This window comes from Euphorbia lathyris, chromosome 9, assembly GCF_963576675.1.
Source record: "Euphorbia lathyris chromosome 9, ddEupLath1.1, whole genome shotgun sequence".
Classification (NCBI taxonomy): domain Eukaryota; kingdom Viridiplantae; phylum Streptophyta; class Magnoliopsida; order Malpighiales; family Euphorbiaceae; genus Euphorbia; species Euphorbia lathyris.
In genome coordinates, this window is record NC_088918.1 from 4,604,499 (window position 1) to 4,623,710 (window position 19,212).

Here is a 19,212-nt window from a genome sequence, read left to right on the forward strand (position 1 = left end):
TGACCGTTAACGATCTCAAAATGAAAATATTCAAAAATTAAAGTTATTCAGATTGAAATTTACTAGAATACCATATTTTTTATTTTCCAAAATCACATTTTTTTGAAGCTTTCTCTATCTAAAGATTCACACTCTCTCCTAACTAAACAACACCTAAATGATCTCAAAACGAAAACTTTCAAGAATTAAAGTTTTTTAAAATATCATTCGAATTTTTTTATTTTGAGACCGTCAACGGTCATTTTGAGGTGTTGAGTGGTCACCGGTGTTAAAAAGTGTAAAGTTCAGTAGTCATACCGTTAAGAATTGAAGTTCAACCATAATATTAAAATGGATAAAGTTCAATATCAATGGATGTAATTTACCCAACTTCTTTTATATACTTTTTAGTTATTTTAATTACTTATATTCAATATATGTGCTATTAGTTTTTATTTTTTATGAATAAATATACTTTTTAGTTGTTTTAATTACTTATATCAATATATGTACTATTAGTTTTTAGATTTTAGTTTTTATGAATAAAAAAAACCCAAATAGATAATGTAACACTCTATTCTAATACCATGCAGATATTGTCCGCTCTGATCCAAATTCAATATATTTGAATCACGGCTTTAAAACACGTCTGCATGTATTGAATTCTCATTTTATTAATAAGCCTCAATCACTCACTCTTTACTTTCGATGTGGGATTCAGTTCATTCATGTCCCATCGTCATCCTTTAAGGCCGCTCCTTGCTCCTTCTACCCCGACGCCACCCACTCCGAACCGGATTGTTACAGACCCACCAGCTTCCGCCTAGTTCGTCCCTGAACCACATCGTACATGGAGATTCAGCTCTGATACCAATTGTAACACTCTGTTCCAATACCATGCAGATATTATCCGCTCTGGCCCAAATCCAGCCCATTGGGCCTCACTACTTCAAAAGGCGTCTACATGTATTGAATTCTCATCTTACTAATAAGCCATAATCTCTCCATCTCCACTTCTGATGTGAGATTCAGTTCATTCATGTCCCCACCAACATCCCTTAGGGCCGCTCTTTGCTCATGCCTTCTATCCCGGCGCCACCCACACCGAAACAGGTCGTTACAGGCCCACCAGCTTTCGCCTGGTTCGTCCCTGAACCACATTTCGTACGTGGAGAGTCGCCTCTGATATCAATTGTAATACTCTGGTCCAATACCATGCAGATATTGTCCGCTCTGGCCCAAATCCACACATTAGGCCTCACGGCTTTAAAAGGCGTCTGCATTTATTGAATTCTCATCTTACTAATAAGCTCCAATCACTTCCTCTTCACTTCCAATGTGGGACTCATTTCATTCATGTCTCTATCGTTATTATTTAGGACCGCTCCTTACTCAGACTTTCTATCCCAACGCCACCTACACCGGCCCGGGTCATTACAGATAATGGTAGATATATCAAATAGATTTATTAATGAAGGGTTAAATTATCCAAAATTTATAAATACATTACAATACATAGACTTAAAAAGGGAATTTATATAAATATAAAGACCAAAATATAATTTTTGTCGTGTTTGAAAGCACAATCTTTTTCGACAAGATGAAGGATTAACTTTATCCATTAATCTAATTTTCCTTATGGGAAAACAAAAAAGGAAGCTATTAATAATATATAAATTACATCTTTTCAAGAAAAAAAAAAAAAAAAAAAAAAAAATATATATATATATATATATATATATATATAAATTACATAGTTATCATAAACAATGATTTTGTCTCCCCTTCTTTTGAAGAAATACATAAACTAATAATTTTCTTTAAATTTTCAATAAAGAAGGATAATATTGTTTATAGGCCTAATACATTATCAGCTCCCAGAATTTATTCATAATAATATATTGACTCTCTAAACTTTATAAGTGTCTCGTCAGCTCATTGAACTTGATTATTTTATATCACCAACTTCCTGAACTTATCAATAAAAATAGATTAGCTCCCTGAATTTTATAAGTGTCTAACAAACTCTCTAAACTTACTTATTCGGTAACAATTAAATATAAAAACCATAATACTAACTCTTAATCCTCATGCATTCCATCTCTCAAACCTGCAACACCAACTCTTATAATAGGTTGAAAGGTAAGAGAAGAGAAAAAATTACATTTCGAATAGATGAAGATGTATAATAGGTTTTTGTATTCAGTTGTTACAGAATAAGCAATTTCACGGAGTTGGTGAGACACTTATAAAGCTCAAGGAGCTAATATACTGTTATGGATAAGTTCAGGGAGTTGGTGGTACGAAATAATTAAGTTCAAGGAGTTTGTGAGACACTTGTAGAGTTTAGAGAGTCAATCTACTATTATGGACAAGTTCAGGAAAATGGTGATATATTAGGCCTTGTTTATAAGAAAGGTGTTTGGTTGTTGGTTTTCAGGTTTCTGTTTATTTTTTCATTTAAAAGGAAGAGTTTTACGTGTTTGGTTAGTAAGTTTTTGTTTGTCTTTTACATTTGAAAAGTAGCTTTTTATAAAATCAGAAAATCCTATTTTTTGAAAAAGCGGGTTTTTCCAACAGTAAATTTTAAGAGCATTTCCGATAGTACTTACTCAAAACCACTCAATATACATGCCACATCATTCATTTAATAAGCTTCATTTTATTAAACTACCTAACTCCAATTGTTAAACTCTATAACTATAACTAGAGCTGTAAATGAGCCAAACCGCTCATGAACGGTTCGGTGGTCGGCTCGATAAAAGCTCGACTCGATTTGTAAACGAGCCGTTCATGAGCACGATTTACTGACTCGGTTCGAGTTTGAGCAGACCAAATCTCGGCTCGAAAGCTCATGAGCAGCTCAATTATTTTTGAACAAATTTTAGTTTTGTAGAAAACTATATAGTTTTGTGTTAGTTCGCAAATATCTAAACTTAATATTATTTCATTTTCTATTAGATGAGTTCGTTTACAAATATAATAAATGAGTACTAGACGAACTATTTGTAAGCATCTTATTTATTTACTCACAAACTTTGCTTGTGATCATGTTTATGTACACAACTATAGAGATATTTGCGAGCAAATTTCATAAATACAATTAACGATTTACTCACAAACAATTTATGGTTAGATAATTTTCTTAATGAGCCAAATTCAAATCGGTTTTTGGGCTCGAAGCTCGACTCAAACTCATTTATTTTCTAATGAGCTGAGCCGAGCTTAAGCAAGCCAAAGCTCGGCTCGGGCTCGAGCTCGCTAATTTTATAGCAAGCAGAGCTTGAGTAGCGGCTCGGCTCGATTACAACCCTATATTTAACCACTCAATCATAATATATCCATCAATCACAAAAGATCCATCAATTAATTAAACCTATCATATTTTTTTTTAAATATATAAAAATAATCAAAAGCTCAATAAACATTGAATGGTTGATAAGTGTTCAATATATTAAACTCACTCTAATGATATAGAGTTTAATAAAGAAGAATAATGAGTGGTTCATTATACTTTATATATATATGAACAATTTTATTTTTGACGTCTAAAGTTATGTAAGTTTATTTCTAATGCTTACGGTAAAAACAATGTTTAGAGTATTTCTAACGTACACAATGATTTGTGGTGAAGCTCTTAGCTTAGTGGTTGAGAGCTTACTTATGATTAGGGAAGTCATGAGTTCGAATCACATCCGCGCATTTTTTTTTTAATAAAAACGTACACAATGATTTGGTGGTTTTTTTCAAACTAAGGTATTTTAGAAAAGTAGATAATGAAAGTATCTAATTTGATAAAGAAAAAAGTGTTGTAAATGTAAAAGGATTTTAATTGGGTCAGTTTTGTAATTAACCTTTGTACGGTTGGATTCATGTTTATGTTTATGATCTTTATTATAATTAAATACTACCTCCGTCCCATAATATAAGTCATTTCAGAGATTTCAAACAAATTAAGAAATACAATTAATGTTGAATCAAATTAATAAATTTGCATTGATTAATTTAAAAAAAAATCTCTCATGTAACTACTATTGGGCAATAAAGATTGGAATGTTAAAAAACACATAAATCAAGATAAAATATTTAATTTTTGGACCAAAAAACCAAACTAAAAGTTTTTGGAAAACTAAAACGATTTATATTTTGAAAAAAAAATCATTTTCTAAAACGACTTACATAATGGGACGGAGCATCCTTGACGAACAGTGGTTCATTCTCGAGCCGTCCTCAAAATAGTTAAAATTAGTTCTTATAATATAGAGTGTGATTATATGACATAAAACTGAGTTTGCTTACAAAATTCATGATCGAGAAGACAATTTGATGAATAATTTCTCCAATTGACCAAACTTGCAAACGTTAGGGATAAAATTGCTTTTGGCTGCCAACGTTAAGGGTAAAATTGCACCATTTTAGAGGGGTAAATTGTGCTTAAGTGTAAATATTAGAGTATTTTTGCACTTGTTTTGTACTTTAATGTTTCCAATTATGATCAAATTTACCCCTATATTATTAAAAATTTGAAAATTTTGATTTGACTACTATAAATCAAAGCCTTAAGTCGTTATTAAGAAAAAAAATCTTCATACAATGGAGTCCATCCGAACTTTGAGCTCTGACTCTGCCACTATATATATATATATATATTACTGTAATCATCTATGCTGTGCGTGCACAATGTAAGGTTCAAGTGTTTGAAACAGGAATATATTTTGGTTGTACTTTCCATTATTATTATTATTATTATTTTTATAAAATGCCATATATCATTCTATTAGCTTAATAATACAAATACAGTACGAAAAAAAAAACAAAACTTTCATCCCATACAGGCAAAACCCACAAAGAGAAGAAAAGACTACAACGAACAATACATAGACTACAAAGAGCAATAAAAAACTACAAAGAGCACTAAAAACTACTTTCCATTAATCTAATACTAAAAAACAAAACACAATGGAGCTGTAAAAAATAAAAAAAATTCAGAGTTTTTCAGTGGTCAAAAAGCACATTCTCCTTTTCACATTTTCACTTACCCCCATTTGCTCACTGACACCAAAGATTAACACCTCCTCTTAAGTCGGCACCATTTCATTTTCTCATTTCAATTCCACTGTTTTTGATAAAAAGAAATCAATTTAAATAAGGGTAAATTCTAAAAAAACCCATGTGGTTTCATGTTATTCTAAAAAACCCCTTGTGGTTTGTTAATATAAAAAAAGGACTGTAGTTTGCGCTGTTACCCGAAAAACAGAAAATGGGTTAACACCGTTAATTTGATGACGTGATAGAGAGGTAAAATTGGAAAAATCAAATTTTTTTTTTTTCATTTTTCTTTCTCTCCCCCTCCATTCTTCTTCTTCTTCTCATCAAAAGCAAAGCCTCCTATCAGAGCCAAACAACTCTATCACGCCAAGAAAAGAAAAATCTCAGATCTCCCAACAAATGAAGTTTTACGGTTTAAAATCAGACGAAAATATGAGGCAGAGGAGTTCAGAAGAAGAACGAATTTATACCTCTGTATCCCCTAGGAGAGCAAAAGCACGAACAAAGAATTCCAAAATTACAAGCTTCTGCTCATCAATTTTTCCAGTTATTTCACGCATAACAGATACTAATTCAGATCTGGTGAACTCTGTCAGGCTCGATTACACTTCCATCAATGACTCCACATCTTTGCATACCAAAATCAATTCAAGAAGTCGCAGAGTTTCATTGCCGAATCTGTAAGAAATTACTAATTGTAATGATTTTGATGATCACATCGACAGATTTTGAGCGACAAATTGAAGTGAATAAACATAAATTGAAGAATAAGAGAATGAACCTTCCGTTTCTGATTTGAGAGCAAAAGAGGGAAATTAGCAGCTTTCGAAACTGACATCTTTAGAAATAATTGGCGGGTAAGCATTTGGGCTGGATCTTCGGAAATCTGGAAATTTCCAGTTTTCTGGATCTTCGGAAATCTGGAAATTTCCAGATTTCTGGAAATTTCTAGTTTTCTGAGGAGGAGGAGGGAAAAAAATAAAAAAATAAAAAAAATTAGAATTTCCAACCTTACCCCTGTGTCATGTCAGCACTTTAACGGTATTAACCCATTTTCCGTTTTTTGGGTAACGGCGCAAACCACAGTCCTTTTTTGTATTAACAAATCACAAGGGTTTTTTTGGAATAACATGAAACCACATGGGTTTTTTTTTTGAATTTACCCTTTAAATAATACCCAAAAGAAGAAAAGCACAAAAATCATTTAAATAATTAGGACGGTAAATGAGCCAGCCATTCATAGATAGCTTGATAAAAGCTCGATTTATAAACCAGCCGAGTTTTAACACGGTGAAGCTTGGAAATGTCTTCCTTTTTGAAATGAACTCTTTAACTATCTCCGATGACTTGAAACGATAACAACCGTCAGAAAAGAGGCCGAAGTTCCAGCGAACCCTTTCCGATGTCAGCAAAGTATTTGGGGAAGTACAAAGTTAATTTGAAAGCAGTTGGATAAGAGAGAGAGTCTTTTGTGATTACGTACCCGTAGCTTTGATTCCCAAACTATTTATAGACAATAAAATATGTACCTTGACACATGGCAATGTTTGATTGGGCTTCAGACCCTATCTTTCTGTTCCATGCTAAATAAGAATTGAGGATCGTGCCTTTAGAATCCAAAATGGTTATTGGTCCATGTGTTGACTTAGGTAGCTCCTGAAGAGGTCTAATTCACCCTTATGTATTCGAATAAGCAGGTATTCGTTGACTTTGAAGAGCTTAAGTCCAAATGTTGGATTCAGGTCTAAACCGATGACCGAGCATTCAAGGCCCATTTAATTACCACTGTATCACTTGACCTGAAAGCTTGTGAGTAGACTCGATTATAGATTCATGAATAAGTTCACGAGTAAGGTCGATTATAATGTTAATGAACATGCTTCTAAAGCAAGATTGGTTCAATTATTTTTTAATAATAATGTAAAATAACGTAGCTTTATGTAAAATTTAGTTTTATAAATTTCAAAACTATGTAGTGTATAGATTCATGAACAAACTCACGAGCAAGTCCAATTATAATATCCATGAATATGCTAGTGAACAAGTTTGGTTCGATTTTTTTTAATAATAACATTTCTACGGGAGAAAATCTGTTGTCCCCATTTCGCTGTCTCCTTCCATATCCCTCTCACATAAAGTGGTCCCTTTTAATTAAAATAATATATTTTATGAGCTAAGGGGACCTCACTTTTAATCATGTGGGTCCCATTGGCTTATAAAATATATTATTTTAATTAAAATGGACCACTTTATGTGAGAGGGACATGGAAGGGGATACCGAAATTGGGACATCAGATTTTCTCCCCATTTGGAGAGAAATGTAAAATAACGTAGCTTTGTATAAAATTTAATTATATAGATTTAGTTTTTAGTTAAAAAAACTCAAATCAATATAATTAATGAATTGAATTAACGAGCTACTCATGAGCAAAGCTGTTAAACAAGCTCATTAATAAGTTCATGAATAACTCGTGAGCAATTCATAGAAATACTGAATTTGAGCTCGTTAATTTTCTGACTAGTCCACAGCTCGAAGTTCATGAACTACTTACAAGCAAAGCTCGTGAACAAGTTTATTAACAAGCTCACCAACAGTTCGTGAGCTGCTCATCAACAAAATATTGAGTTCGAACTCGTTTTTCTCATGAGCTAAGCATAAGCAGGTCAAAGCTCGGCTCCACTCAGTTGGATTAAAGCCATAAAAACAATACCCAAAAAAAAGAAAAGGCACAAAAAATCATTCCCTTCTCTTCTTCTATATTTTTTAGTCTTTATATAATGCTTCCCTCCCCACTTTTCAAACACCTTACCTGCTTCACCTTCTTCTTCTTCCTCCTCTTTTCTCTTCACTTTTCATTACACAGTTTTCTACCATCAAAACAATGGCATTTCCTTTAATTTTGCTCCTGCTCTTATTTTTTACACAAGTAGACTCTAATATTCCCTCTTTCTTTGATAAAATCCTTCAATTACCAGGCCAACCACCGGTTCTATTTCAGCAATTTTCCGGGTATGTGAATGTGGATGAGAGAAACCAGAGGGCTTTGTTTTATTACTTTGCTGAAGCTGAAATTGATCCTGATTCTAAACCTCTTGTGCTCTGGTTAAATGGCGGTAAAGTTTTTTCAATTTTTGAAGAAAAAAAATTCAAAAATTGTGATTGTTTGTTGATTTTTTGTGTTGTTGTGATGGATTTTTCTAGGGCCTGGTTGTTCATCTTTGGGAGTAGGAGCATTTTCTGAAAATGGACCGTTTAGACCAAGTGGGGAGTTTCTGGTTAAGAATCAGTATAGCTGGAATAAAGGTAAGTATGAATGCACATTAAGTGTTTGATGTTTTGACTGTGTGAGACCATATGAATAATGAATTAAAGGTCAATTTGGCCCCTCAAGTCAGGAGACAGGTTTATTTTAGTCCAAATCGAAGTTTAGACATAAATTGAGTTCTGGAGTTGGCAAAGTTCAGCTTTGAGTTGATAGGGGGTAAACTTCGATTTGGACTAAACTGAACTTATATGAAAAAGAAAAAAAAAAATCAGACCCGTTTTTTTTATTGGAAAATAGTGTGTTTTGCAAAAAATATTGGATAGTAAAATCTTTGGGTAAATTACACTGATGACTATTGAACTTTACTCATTTTAACATTATAGTAACTGAACTTCAATTCTTAAAATCACTCAATTTTACATTTTTTAAATATTGGTGGCCACTCAACACCTCAGAATGATCATTGACGGTGTTTAAATTTTTTAGGTCATTTCAGTGTTTGTTTAGGAAAGATAGTTTAAATTTTTAGTAAGAAAACTCCAAAATATGTGATTTTGTAAAATAAAAAATGTGATTTCATAATAAATGTCGTTCTGAAATTTTTTAATTATTGAATATTTTTATTTTGAGATAATTATCAACCGTTTTGAGGAGTTAGTTAAAGTTGAGTGGCCACCAATTTTAAAAAGTGTAAACTCCAATGGTTATACCGTTAAGAATTGAATTTTAGTAGCCACAATGTTAAAATGGGTAAAGTTCACTGGCCATAGATGTAATTTACCCGAAAATCTTTTGTTGAAAAAGTAAACTATTTTCCGCTGTTTTGAGCGTAGACGGTGTTTGGCTATAATTGGAAAATGAGAAGAAGGAATGAGTGACTACTATTTTCAAAATATAATAAAATATAATAAAAAATGCAGTAGGATTAAAAAAATATATACTATATATTTTCTTCACTTTTACTAATCTAATATTCTCTGTTGATTTATTTTACTGAGAAAACAAACACTAGAAAATCAGTAAAATATTTTCCCGCAAACAAACAAAGCGTTGATTCAAGACATTATACAGAATTAGAAAGCACTGATCTTTGGCTTGTTTATTGTATTGCAGAAGCTAATATGCTGTATTTGGAGTCACCAATTGGAGTTGGATTCTCTTATTCTTCTGATACAAATTCTTATGATTCTGTTAGTGACAAGAGCACTGGTATATTCATATTGCCTTTGATTCTTCAACCCCCATTTCAGTTTTGAGGGTTAAATTAAACACCCAAAATGAGCCTTTTAAAGAAATTATCCCCAATCTGATAATGGTTCAAAAATAATTCCCTTTGAAAGCCTGTTTTTAACTCTGCCATTAAAAACAGTCTCATTACGGTGGTGGACCCACGGTAATAGTACCATTACAGCGGTGGGCCCACGGTTATAGTACCATTACGGTGGTGGACCCACCGTAATGGGGCTGTTTTTAACTGCAGAATTAATAACAGTCCTTACAGGGGAATTATTTTTCAACCATTGTCAGATTAAGAATAATTCCCTTAAAATGCCCCTTTTTCGGTTTTAACCCCGGTTTTGATTGAATTCTGAATTTGCGTTACTTTCTCTTGTGATGTCAACATCTTGCTAGAGAAGATTCAAAGTCAACTTCTTTTCCCTTTTTCTCTTTTCTCTTTTTCCTTTTCAAACCATTCATGTTTTGTCATTTATCTTTCTTTACACAGAGGCTTCAAAGAATATTTTATAATGTTGGGTCACAGTCACTCTTTCTTGTATTTTCATTCTTTAGGACTAATCTATGTTGCACGGAAACTGGAACGGAAACAGATATGGGTAAACATTATTTTTTAAAAAAATTAGTTAGGAAATGGTAATGGAAATGAAAAAAAAAACGGACACGGACATGAGATGCAGAAATGCTAGTGAAGAAGAGATTCCGTGCAATATAGGAACTACTACATAAACAACATCTCCAAGTTGGTCATCAAAGCCGATTTTCATGAACTTTGAAAATTTTAGGAACTAATGCAATTACGATAAACGAAATACAAACAAACACACAAGAATTGTTTACCCAGTTCGTCATTCAATTTGAATGACTACGTCTGGGGCACTACCAAGCCATGATATTTCAATATAATTTTCGAGATACAGATTACAAAGAAAGAGACTATATTTATACTCTTCAAATTGGATCGCTGAAGTTGGGCCGATCTATTAGTCTCCAAAGCCCAACAGAAAATTACCAATTAACTCCTTAAAGTTACTTAAAGTAACCTATTAGTCCCCCAACTTGCTTATGATGATGCACGTTTCAATTTGTCAAAATCTCCATCTGCTCTACCAGGTATATTTAGAAGCTTAATAATGTTATTTAAGCAATTTCAAGGGTATAATTGGTCGTTTTCAAAGTTTGAGGGCTAGATATGTATTGAGCCTTTATTTTGTTTTTCAATTTACCACAGTTACCACTTTACAGATGTGCTATTAGTTAGTGTACTTACTTTTGTTGCTTTTTATCTCACGTGATAAAAAGATCAGCTTTTGAGATATATATGTATGTCATTTGGACCTAGTTTTTGTCTTTGCTATCTATAGCTAGGGACAATCTGGTTAATAATTTAAAGGGTTAATTACATATAGATGCCACTGTGGTTTCGCCGATTTGCAGATGGGTACTTGTGATATTTTTTTTTGCAAAAGCAACCACGTGGTTTGCAAAATTTTACATTTGGGTTCACTTTGTCAGAATTTGGCCGATAACGACCTCGAAATTTTCAAAAGTTAAATGATATTTTAAGCAACTTTAATCTTCAATTTTTAGGGTTGAGGTCATTTAGGCGTTGTTTTTTATTAGAGAGAAAGTTAATATTTAGAGAGAAAAAACTCAAAAAATGATGATTTTGAAAAATTAAAAATATGGTTCCATATTAAATTATAATACTAAACAACTTTAATTCTCGAAAATTTTAATTTTGAGGTCATTATCGACCAAATTTGGCAAAGTAAAAAAAGTGCAAAATTTTGCAACCACATGATTGAGTTTGTAAAGAAAAATACCACAGGGTATCTACTTGTAATTAATCCTAATTTAAATTTTTGAGAGACTAAACTGTTGAATAGAACAAAAGTTAAGAACTAAATAATATATTATTAAAATACGAGGACTCAATAGTATTTTTGATAAAAATGCAAGGACTAATAATTTATTCACCTTTTTTTTCTTCCCTATCTATAGCTAGGGACAATCTGGTTTTCCTGCAAAAATGGTTTGTCAGATTCCCACAATATAGGAACAGAAGCCTGTTCATCACCGGAGAAAGCTATGCTGGTAAGCCAACATATTTCTATTTACGGATAAGGTAACAAAACGGCCTCAAGGTTTTTAGGGAAATGTCAATTTAACCCCAATATACAAAATAACACTATTTGACGTCTCAATGTATGTGAAATGGTACCAAGCTAGCCCTAAGTTTCGTTATCCAGGTCAAATTAGACAATTTCACAAATTTTGAGGTTAAAATGGTGTTATTTTGTAAGTTGGGATTAAATTGACACTTTTTTAAAAATCTTGAGGTTATTTTGGTACGTTATCCCTTTTGCATTTATAAACATATTTGTTCGAGCCGATCCGAGTTTTGGCTTGCTCAGCCAGCTCGTTTATCTTGTTCACGAGTTTTGCTCGGGAGCAGTTCGTTAAGCATGTTCATGAATAAGAGGAATGAGAGGAGGGAAAGTGAATGTGACGAAGATATGAAGTGATCTAACATTCCTTCACGGAAAAAAAAATCTAAAAGAATTTTGGAATGGACCATATATCAAATTATAATTATTAAATATAAATAATATTCAATATTATAAATGAGCTTATTAACGAGTTTCTATCGAGCTTGTTCATGAGCCTCTATTGAGGTTGTTCATGTACATTATAATCGAGCTTGTTCACGAGCCCATAACCGAGCCTACTCGCGAGCTTTGTCATACTCAAGCTCGGTTTGTTTACGAATCGAGCATCTAAATCGTGTTTGTGAGTGGCTCATTTATAAATCGAGCCGAGCCGAACCGACCACCGAGCCGCTCATGAGGGCTCATTTACAGTCCTACATATTTGTAAACAGTCACTGATTATGCTACCATTAATGATTAGGTCACTATGTACCCCAACTAGCAGAACTCATGCTTGAATTCAACAAGAAGCAGAAGTTGTTTAACTTGAAAGGAATTGCTGTAAGTAGTTTATGAAAATTCAACTTTTAATTTTTTTCTTCAGTAAAATACGCTCATGGCTCCTCAACTTTGGCACGTTACTAACATTATGACTCTTGAACTTCAAAACCGGAGATAAAAGTCCCTGAATTTTGACATATTCTAACATAAAAGTTCAAATGATCATTGACCATTGTAAATCGGTTGATCACGTGAATTGTTGGTGAATTGCACAAGTAAAATACATCTATAACCCCTCAACTTTGGCATTACTAAATTGATATCCCCTGAACACAAATGAGTGTGATTTACCAGCAATTCACGTGGTCAACCGGTATTTACACAAGTCAACAGTCATTTGGACTTTTATGTTCGAATATGTTAAAGTTCAAGGACTTTTTATGCCTGGTTTTGAATTTTGGGGGCTCTCATGTTAGTAACGTTAAAGTTGAGGGTCCATAGGTGTATTTTACCCGTTTTTTCTTCTGAGCATAAGAGAGTAAAAGAGGTTTTTGAGCATTTTTTATGCAGCTGGGTAATCCAATTTTGAACTTCAAAACCGTACATAAGAGCCGCTAAACTTTAACATATATTAATATAAAAGTTCAAATAACGGTTGACCAGTGTAAATACAGGTTGACCACGTGAATTGACATAAATCCCATATGTAAACATCATGGCCCATGAACAAAGGAGTTTGATTTACTGGTAGTCAACCGGTATTTACACTGATCAACCGTTATTTGAACTTTTATGTTAGTATTTGTCAAAGTTGAGAGACTTTTTTTGTCCGGTTTTAAAGTTCATGGGCAATCAGAAAAGTAATACCAATGTTGAGGGTGTATTTTACCCGTCTTTTTTTCCGAGTGTAAAAGACTAAAAGTGAGGTTCTTGAGCATTTTGATGCAGCTAGGCAATCCAGTTTTGAACTTCAAAACCGGACATAAGAGTCCCTAAACTTTAACACATACCAACATAAAAGTTCAAATGACCTTTGACCGGTGTAAATACGGGTTGACCACGTGAATTGACAGTAAATCCCATAGGTAAACATAATGACCGACCCCTGAACAAAGGAGTGTGATTTACCGGGAATTCATCCGGTATTACACCAGTCAATGGTCATTTGGACTTCTATGTTAGTATATATCAAAATTCAGAGACTTTATTGTCCGGTTTTAAAGTTCACGGGCTATCAGATTAGTAATACCAAAGTCGAGGGTGTATTTTACCCGTTTTTTCTTCCAAGCATAAAAGACTAAAAGTGAGGTTTTTGAGCATTTTGATGCAGCTTGGCAATCCAGTTTTGGAGTTCGCTACCGACTTCAATTCAAGGGCCGAGTTCTTCTGGTCACACGGATTGATATCAGATACAACCTATGGAATGTTCACTTCAGTTTGTAACTATTCGCGATACGTCAGCGAATACTATAGAGGTTCGGTTTCTGCGTCTTGCTCAACGGTAATGGATCAAGTGAGCAGAGAAACTAGCAAGTTTGTAGACAAATATGATGTTACTCTTGATGTCTGCATATCATCTGTTCTCTCCCAGACTAAAGTCCTTAGTCCTCAAGTGAGTGAAGTCTATCTTTTGTATTTATTTAGATCAATGTTGCACGGAAACTCTTTTTTGTTAGCATTTCCGCGTTTCCTATCAGTTTCTTTTCTGTTTCCATTACCGTTTTCTAACTATAATATTTTAGAAATAACATTTCCCGGGTTCGAATCTTAGGAGCGAGCCTTGGCGCAACTGTAAACGTTGTTGTCGTGTGACCAAGAGGTCACGGATTCGAGTCTTAGGAGCGGCCTCTTGCCAAATAAATTGGCAGGGGAAGGCTTGCTCCCAGTACACCCTTGTGGTGGGACCCCTCCCCGGACCCTCGCTCAGCGGGGACGCGTACCGGGCCGCCCTTTAACATTTCCCGGTGTACATTTCAGTTTTAGTTTCAGTTTGTGTGCAACATAGGTTGAGATATAACCGTGTTACATCCTTCCGTTAATGTTGCACATACACTCTTTTTTATTAGCGTTTCCGCATTTTGTATCAGTTTCTTTTCCGTTTCCTAGCTATAATTTTTTAGAAATAACATTTTCCGGTGTACGTTTCAGTTTCAGTTTTAGTTTCAGTTTCCGTGCAACATAGGTTGAGATATAACCGCGTTACATCCTTCCGCTAATGTTGCACGGAAACTCTTTTTTATTAGCGTTTCCACGTTTCGTATCAGTTTATTTTCCCTAGCTAAAATTTTTTAAAAATAACTTTTCCTGGTTTCGGCTTCCGTTTTAGTTTGTTTCCATGCAACATGCTAATGTTGCATGGAAACTCTTTTTTATTAGCATTTCTGCATTTCGCATCAATTTCTTTTCCGTTTCTATTACCGTTTCCTAGCTATAACTTTTTAAAAATTAACGTTTCCCGGTTTCCAATTTCAGTTTGTTTCCGTGCAACATAGATGTGACCGTGTTACATCCTTCACCTAATGTTGCATGTAAACTCTTTTTTACTAGCGTTCCGGGTCTCTTATCAGTTTCTTTCCCGTTTCCTAGGTATAATTTTTTAGAAATAGCGTTCCCCGGTTTCCGTGCAACATAGATTGAGATAAGACCGTGTTACGTCCTTCTTCTAATGTTTGAATTCCTTTTCCTTTTCTATTTTCTTCCCTTTTTTTCCCAACAGCAAGTTGGAGACCAAATAGATGTATGCGTGGAGGACGAAACAGTAAATTATCTCAACCGATTAGACGTGCAGATGGCTCTCCGCGCACATCTTGTCGGTGTTCGACAGTGGTCTGTTTGCAGCAAGTAAATTTTCTCTTCACAACTCTATTGCTAATGTTAGAGTATTAACAGTGAAATGAGAAGTTCATCAAATTTTCTGTTGCTGTGTTCATAAAGTATACTAGATTATGAACTGCTTGACTTGGAGATACCAACAATACCTATAGTGGGCAGAATCATCAAGGCAGGCATCCCAGTCTTGATCTATAGGTATGTATTTTCTAGTTTTGAGCATTTGCAAATACGTCTTTGCGGTTTAAAAGTTTATAAATTCGGGTCTGAGATTTTCTGTAGATTTTTCATTGAAACCGGTGATAAACAAGAGGAATTTGAGTCATTTTATTACTTTTTTTGCTTTAAAATGTTCTTGTATGTTTTGCTTTAGAGCTCTAATGTGTTCAGCTAGATTTATAAACAAGTCGAGCTTGAGCACCGCGAAACTCAGCTCGCAAGCTCGGTTATAGGTTAATGAACAAGCAGCCTAAAGGGGGCGGCCCGGTGCATTACGCGTCCCCGTTTAAGCGAGGGTCCGAGGAGGGGTCCCACCACAAGGTGTACTGGGGCAAGCCTTCCCTTGCCAATATTTTGGCAAGAGGCCGCTCCTAAGACTCGAACCTGTGGCCTCTCAGTCACACAACAACACGTTTACCGTTGCGCCAAGGCTCGCCCTCTTGCCTTGCCAAAAAAATTGGCAGGGGAAGGCTTGCCCCCAATACACCCTTGTGGTGGGACCCCTCCTCGGACCCTCGCTTAGGGGGGAAAAATAGTGCACCAGGCCGCCCTTTAAATAGTATTTCTAGAACAGGGGAAATGTAAAACAACGTAGCTTTGTGTAAACTTTAGTTTTATAGGTTTCAGAATTATGTAGTTTTTTTTTGTTAAATAAATTTCAAATGAATTGTTCACCAGCTAAGTTCATGAACAAAATTAACGAGCTGCTCGCAAGCAAAGCTCCTGAACAAACTTGCGAGCAGCTCACAAACAACTCATGGACATGATGTTGAGCTCGAGCATGAGCAGGCCAAAGCTCGCTTCTGCTCGGCTCGATTATAGCCCTAGTTTGGAGGGATACAATGGGATGGAAAGACAACATAAATTTTTGTTTTGAATATTTGTCACGTAGGTAAATTTGGATGGTTTCAGTGAAAAAGTTTGTCTTCGTAAATAGAGGAAACTTCAGGCACATGTTTGCAATTTTTTAAAACACAAACACGTTTTTGCGATTGTGTAAACCACGAGATTTATTTTTGTACTATGGCCTAAGAAAATACCATAAATTTAAGGTTGATTATGATGATAATCTGGCAATGGTTCCTGAAATACAGTGGAGACCAAGATTCTGTGATCCCCTTGACCGGAAGTCGGAAATTAGTTCACAGATTGGCGGCGGAATTGGGACTCAAAACCTCTGTGCCTTACAGAGTCTGGTTTGGGGGGCAGCAGGTAAGTGCTATTCAAGAGCATGAAAACTTAGGGTAAATTACATTTATGGTCCCTTAATTATAGTCCTACTAACATTATAGCCCCTAAATTGCATAGGGCTGTTAACATTATAACTTGTAAACTTCATTCCTTGACATAAAAATACTTGGACTTACATTTCTAAAACAATAAACTCCAAATCGACAAAAATCCGTTAATTTTATGATGAGTGAAAATAGGTATTTGACTATATAGTTTTTGGTGATATGGAAGAAAAGGTAAATTACACTCATGGCTCCTGAACTTCCCACTTACTCTCATTATGGCCCATGAACTTCAAAATTGAACATTACGGCCCTTGAACGTTATTTTTTGAGATCGTCATTGATTGGTCATTTGACATGATCAACCTTGAAAAACGGTCATTATGCTAGTAAAATATAAAGTTCAAGGGTCATAATGTTCGGTTTTGAAGTTCAGGGTTCATAATGAAAGTAAGTGCAAAGTTCAAGGGTCACGAGTGTAATTTATCCAGAAAAAAGGTCAATAATATAGTCAAATGTGTCCAAATCATCATTTTGTGAATTTTTCTTATGGATTTTTGTTGGATTTGGACTTCAATCTTACAGCAATGTAAAGTTTAATGATTTTTATAAATGAGGTTGAGGTCATAATGTTAGTAGCCATGTAATTCAAGGACCATGAACGTATTTTACCCCGAAAACTTATGACAATTTGATTATAATTATTAGGGTTAATTACAAAAAAGTACCATGTGGTCACCGATTTGCAATGTGGTATTTTGTTTTACAAACGCAACCATGTGGTTTGCAAAATTTTACATTTGAGTTCACTTTGTCAGAATTTGTTCGATAACGATTTCGAAATGAAAATTTTCAAGAGTTAAATGATATTTTTAAACAATTTTAATTCTTCAACTTTTTAGGTTTGAGGTCATTTAGGTGTTTTTTATGAGAGAGAAAGATAATGTTTAGAGAGAGAACTCCAAAAATCATGATTTTGAAAAATTAAGAATACGGTTCCATAGTAAATATGATACCAAACAAGTTTAATTCTTGAAAATTTTCATTTTGAGTTCGTTATCAGCCAAATTTGGCAAAGTAAAAAAAACATGTAAAATTTTGCAATCATAGGGTTGTGTTTGCAAAAAAAAAAATACCACAGGTACTACATCGCAAATCGGACAAACCACAGGGCATTTTTTTTGCAATTAACCCTAAATATTATAAGGTATTAACTGGAAAAGTTTTGATTCATTTTCACTATCAGGTAGGAGGGTGGACTCAAGTATATGGAAATATTCTATCTTTTGCTACCATTAGAGGAGCTTCTCATGAAGCTCCATTTTCTCAACCAGAGAGATCCTTAGTTCTGTTTAAGGCATTCTTGGACGGCCGTCCGTTACCCGAAGCATTCTGATTCATCAGCTCATTACTTCCTACTTCATATTCAACTGTAAGTAAAATCCCTGTTCCGAAAAAGTTCGTTCCGTGATAGGAAATAGTCTGATTTGTTTGTTGTTTTGTCCATGCTTTGGAATGTAGAAATTGTTTTGTAAAGATTTGCATTTGAGTAAAGAAAAAATGTGTTCTATTGTGAAGTTTGGATTCTTAACATAGCTCCCGAATTAAGCAACGTGAGTTATCGAACAAAAGAATAACAACATGGACAACAGTTAATAAGATGCAAATTAAGAAAATTGGGAGAAAAAGTCAGGGAAATACTAAAGAAGTTGTGGGATTTTTACAGCTAAGGAAAACTGTAGTTGGGGCATTCTTAGACAATTAAACTTCAAAGCTAATACGGGTTTCGATAACATCACAGATTTAATCAAGTTCTGATTATCATCTTCGATTTCGCTAATTGCAGAATCTGTAGTTGTGTATTTGTGTTTGCACAGAGATTCTTCTGTTTCATGCTTTTTCCTCTGTAAGCTAGAACATATATGGAGTAACATAGCTCCCGAATTAAGCAACGAATACGTGGACAACAGTTAATAAGATATGCAAATTTTATTGCACTAGGATATGAGAAAATTGGGGGGTAAAATTATGGAATTTGTACAGCTAAGGAGAACTGTAGTTGGGGCATTAACCTCCACTCTTAGACAGTTAAACTTCAAAGCTAATACGGGTTTGGATAACATCGCGATTTGCTAATTGCAGAATCTGTAGTTGTGTATTTGTGTTGGCACAGAGATTCTTCTGTTTCATGCTTTGTTTCTGGCAATGGTTTGGTTACCAGAAGCATTCTGATGCATCAGCTCATTACTTCCTTCATATTCAACTGTAAGTAAAATCCCCGTTTCGAAAAAGTTTGTTCCTTAATAGGAAATAGCGGATTTGTTTGTTGTTTTGTCCATGCTTTGGAATGTAGAAATTTTTATGTAAAGATTTGCATTTGAGTAAAGAAAAAATGTGTTCTATTGTGAAGTTTGGATTCTTTAAACATATATGACGAGTTTTATAGCTCTCTAATTAAGCAATGTG

At 34.3% G+C, this 19,212-nt stretch overlaps 1 protein-coding gene across 2 annotated transcripts; it reads left to right on the plus strand.

Annotated features, from left to right (window-relative positions):
* Nucleotides 1-7,771: 7,771 nt before the first annotated feature.
* On the plus strand, nt 7,772-19,150 carry LOC136206241 (serine carboxypeptidase-like 45). 2 transcript variants are annotated; one of them, XM_065997212.1, is made up of 11 exons: nt 7,772-8,142; nt 8,231-8,332; nt 9,408-9,503; nt 11,535-11,627; nt 12,444-12,523; nt 13,794-14,075; nt 15,180-15,304; nt 15,398-15,490; nt 16,606-16,723; nt 17,993-18,178; nt 18,889-19,150. In XM_065997212.1, the coding sequence occupies exons 1-10, from the start codon at nt 7,911-7,913 to the stop codon at nt 18,140-18,142; spliced, it is 1,371 nt and encodes a 456-aa protein (XP_065853284.1). In that variant the 5' UTR covers nt 7,772-7,910; the 3' UTR covers nt 18,143-18,178; nt 18,889-19,150. The 2 variants fall into 2 exon arrangements, with proteins under 2 accessions (XP_065853284.1, XP_065853283.1); XM_065997211.1 differs by lacking the exon at nt 18,889-19,150 and having other exon boundaries at nt 17,993-18,323.
* Nucleotides 19,151-19,212: the final 62 nt, after the last annotated feature.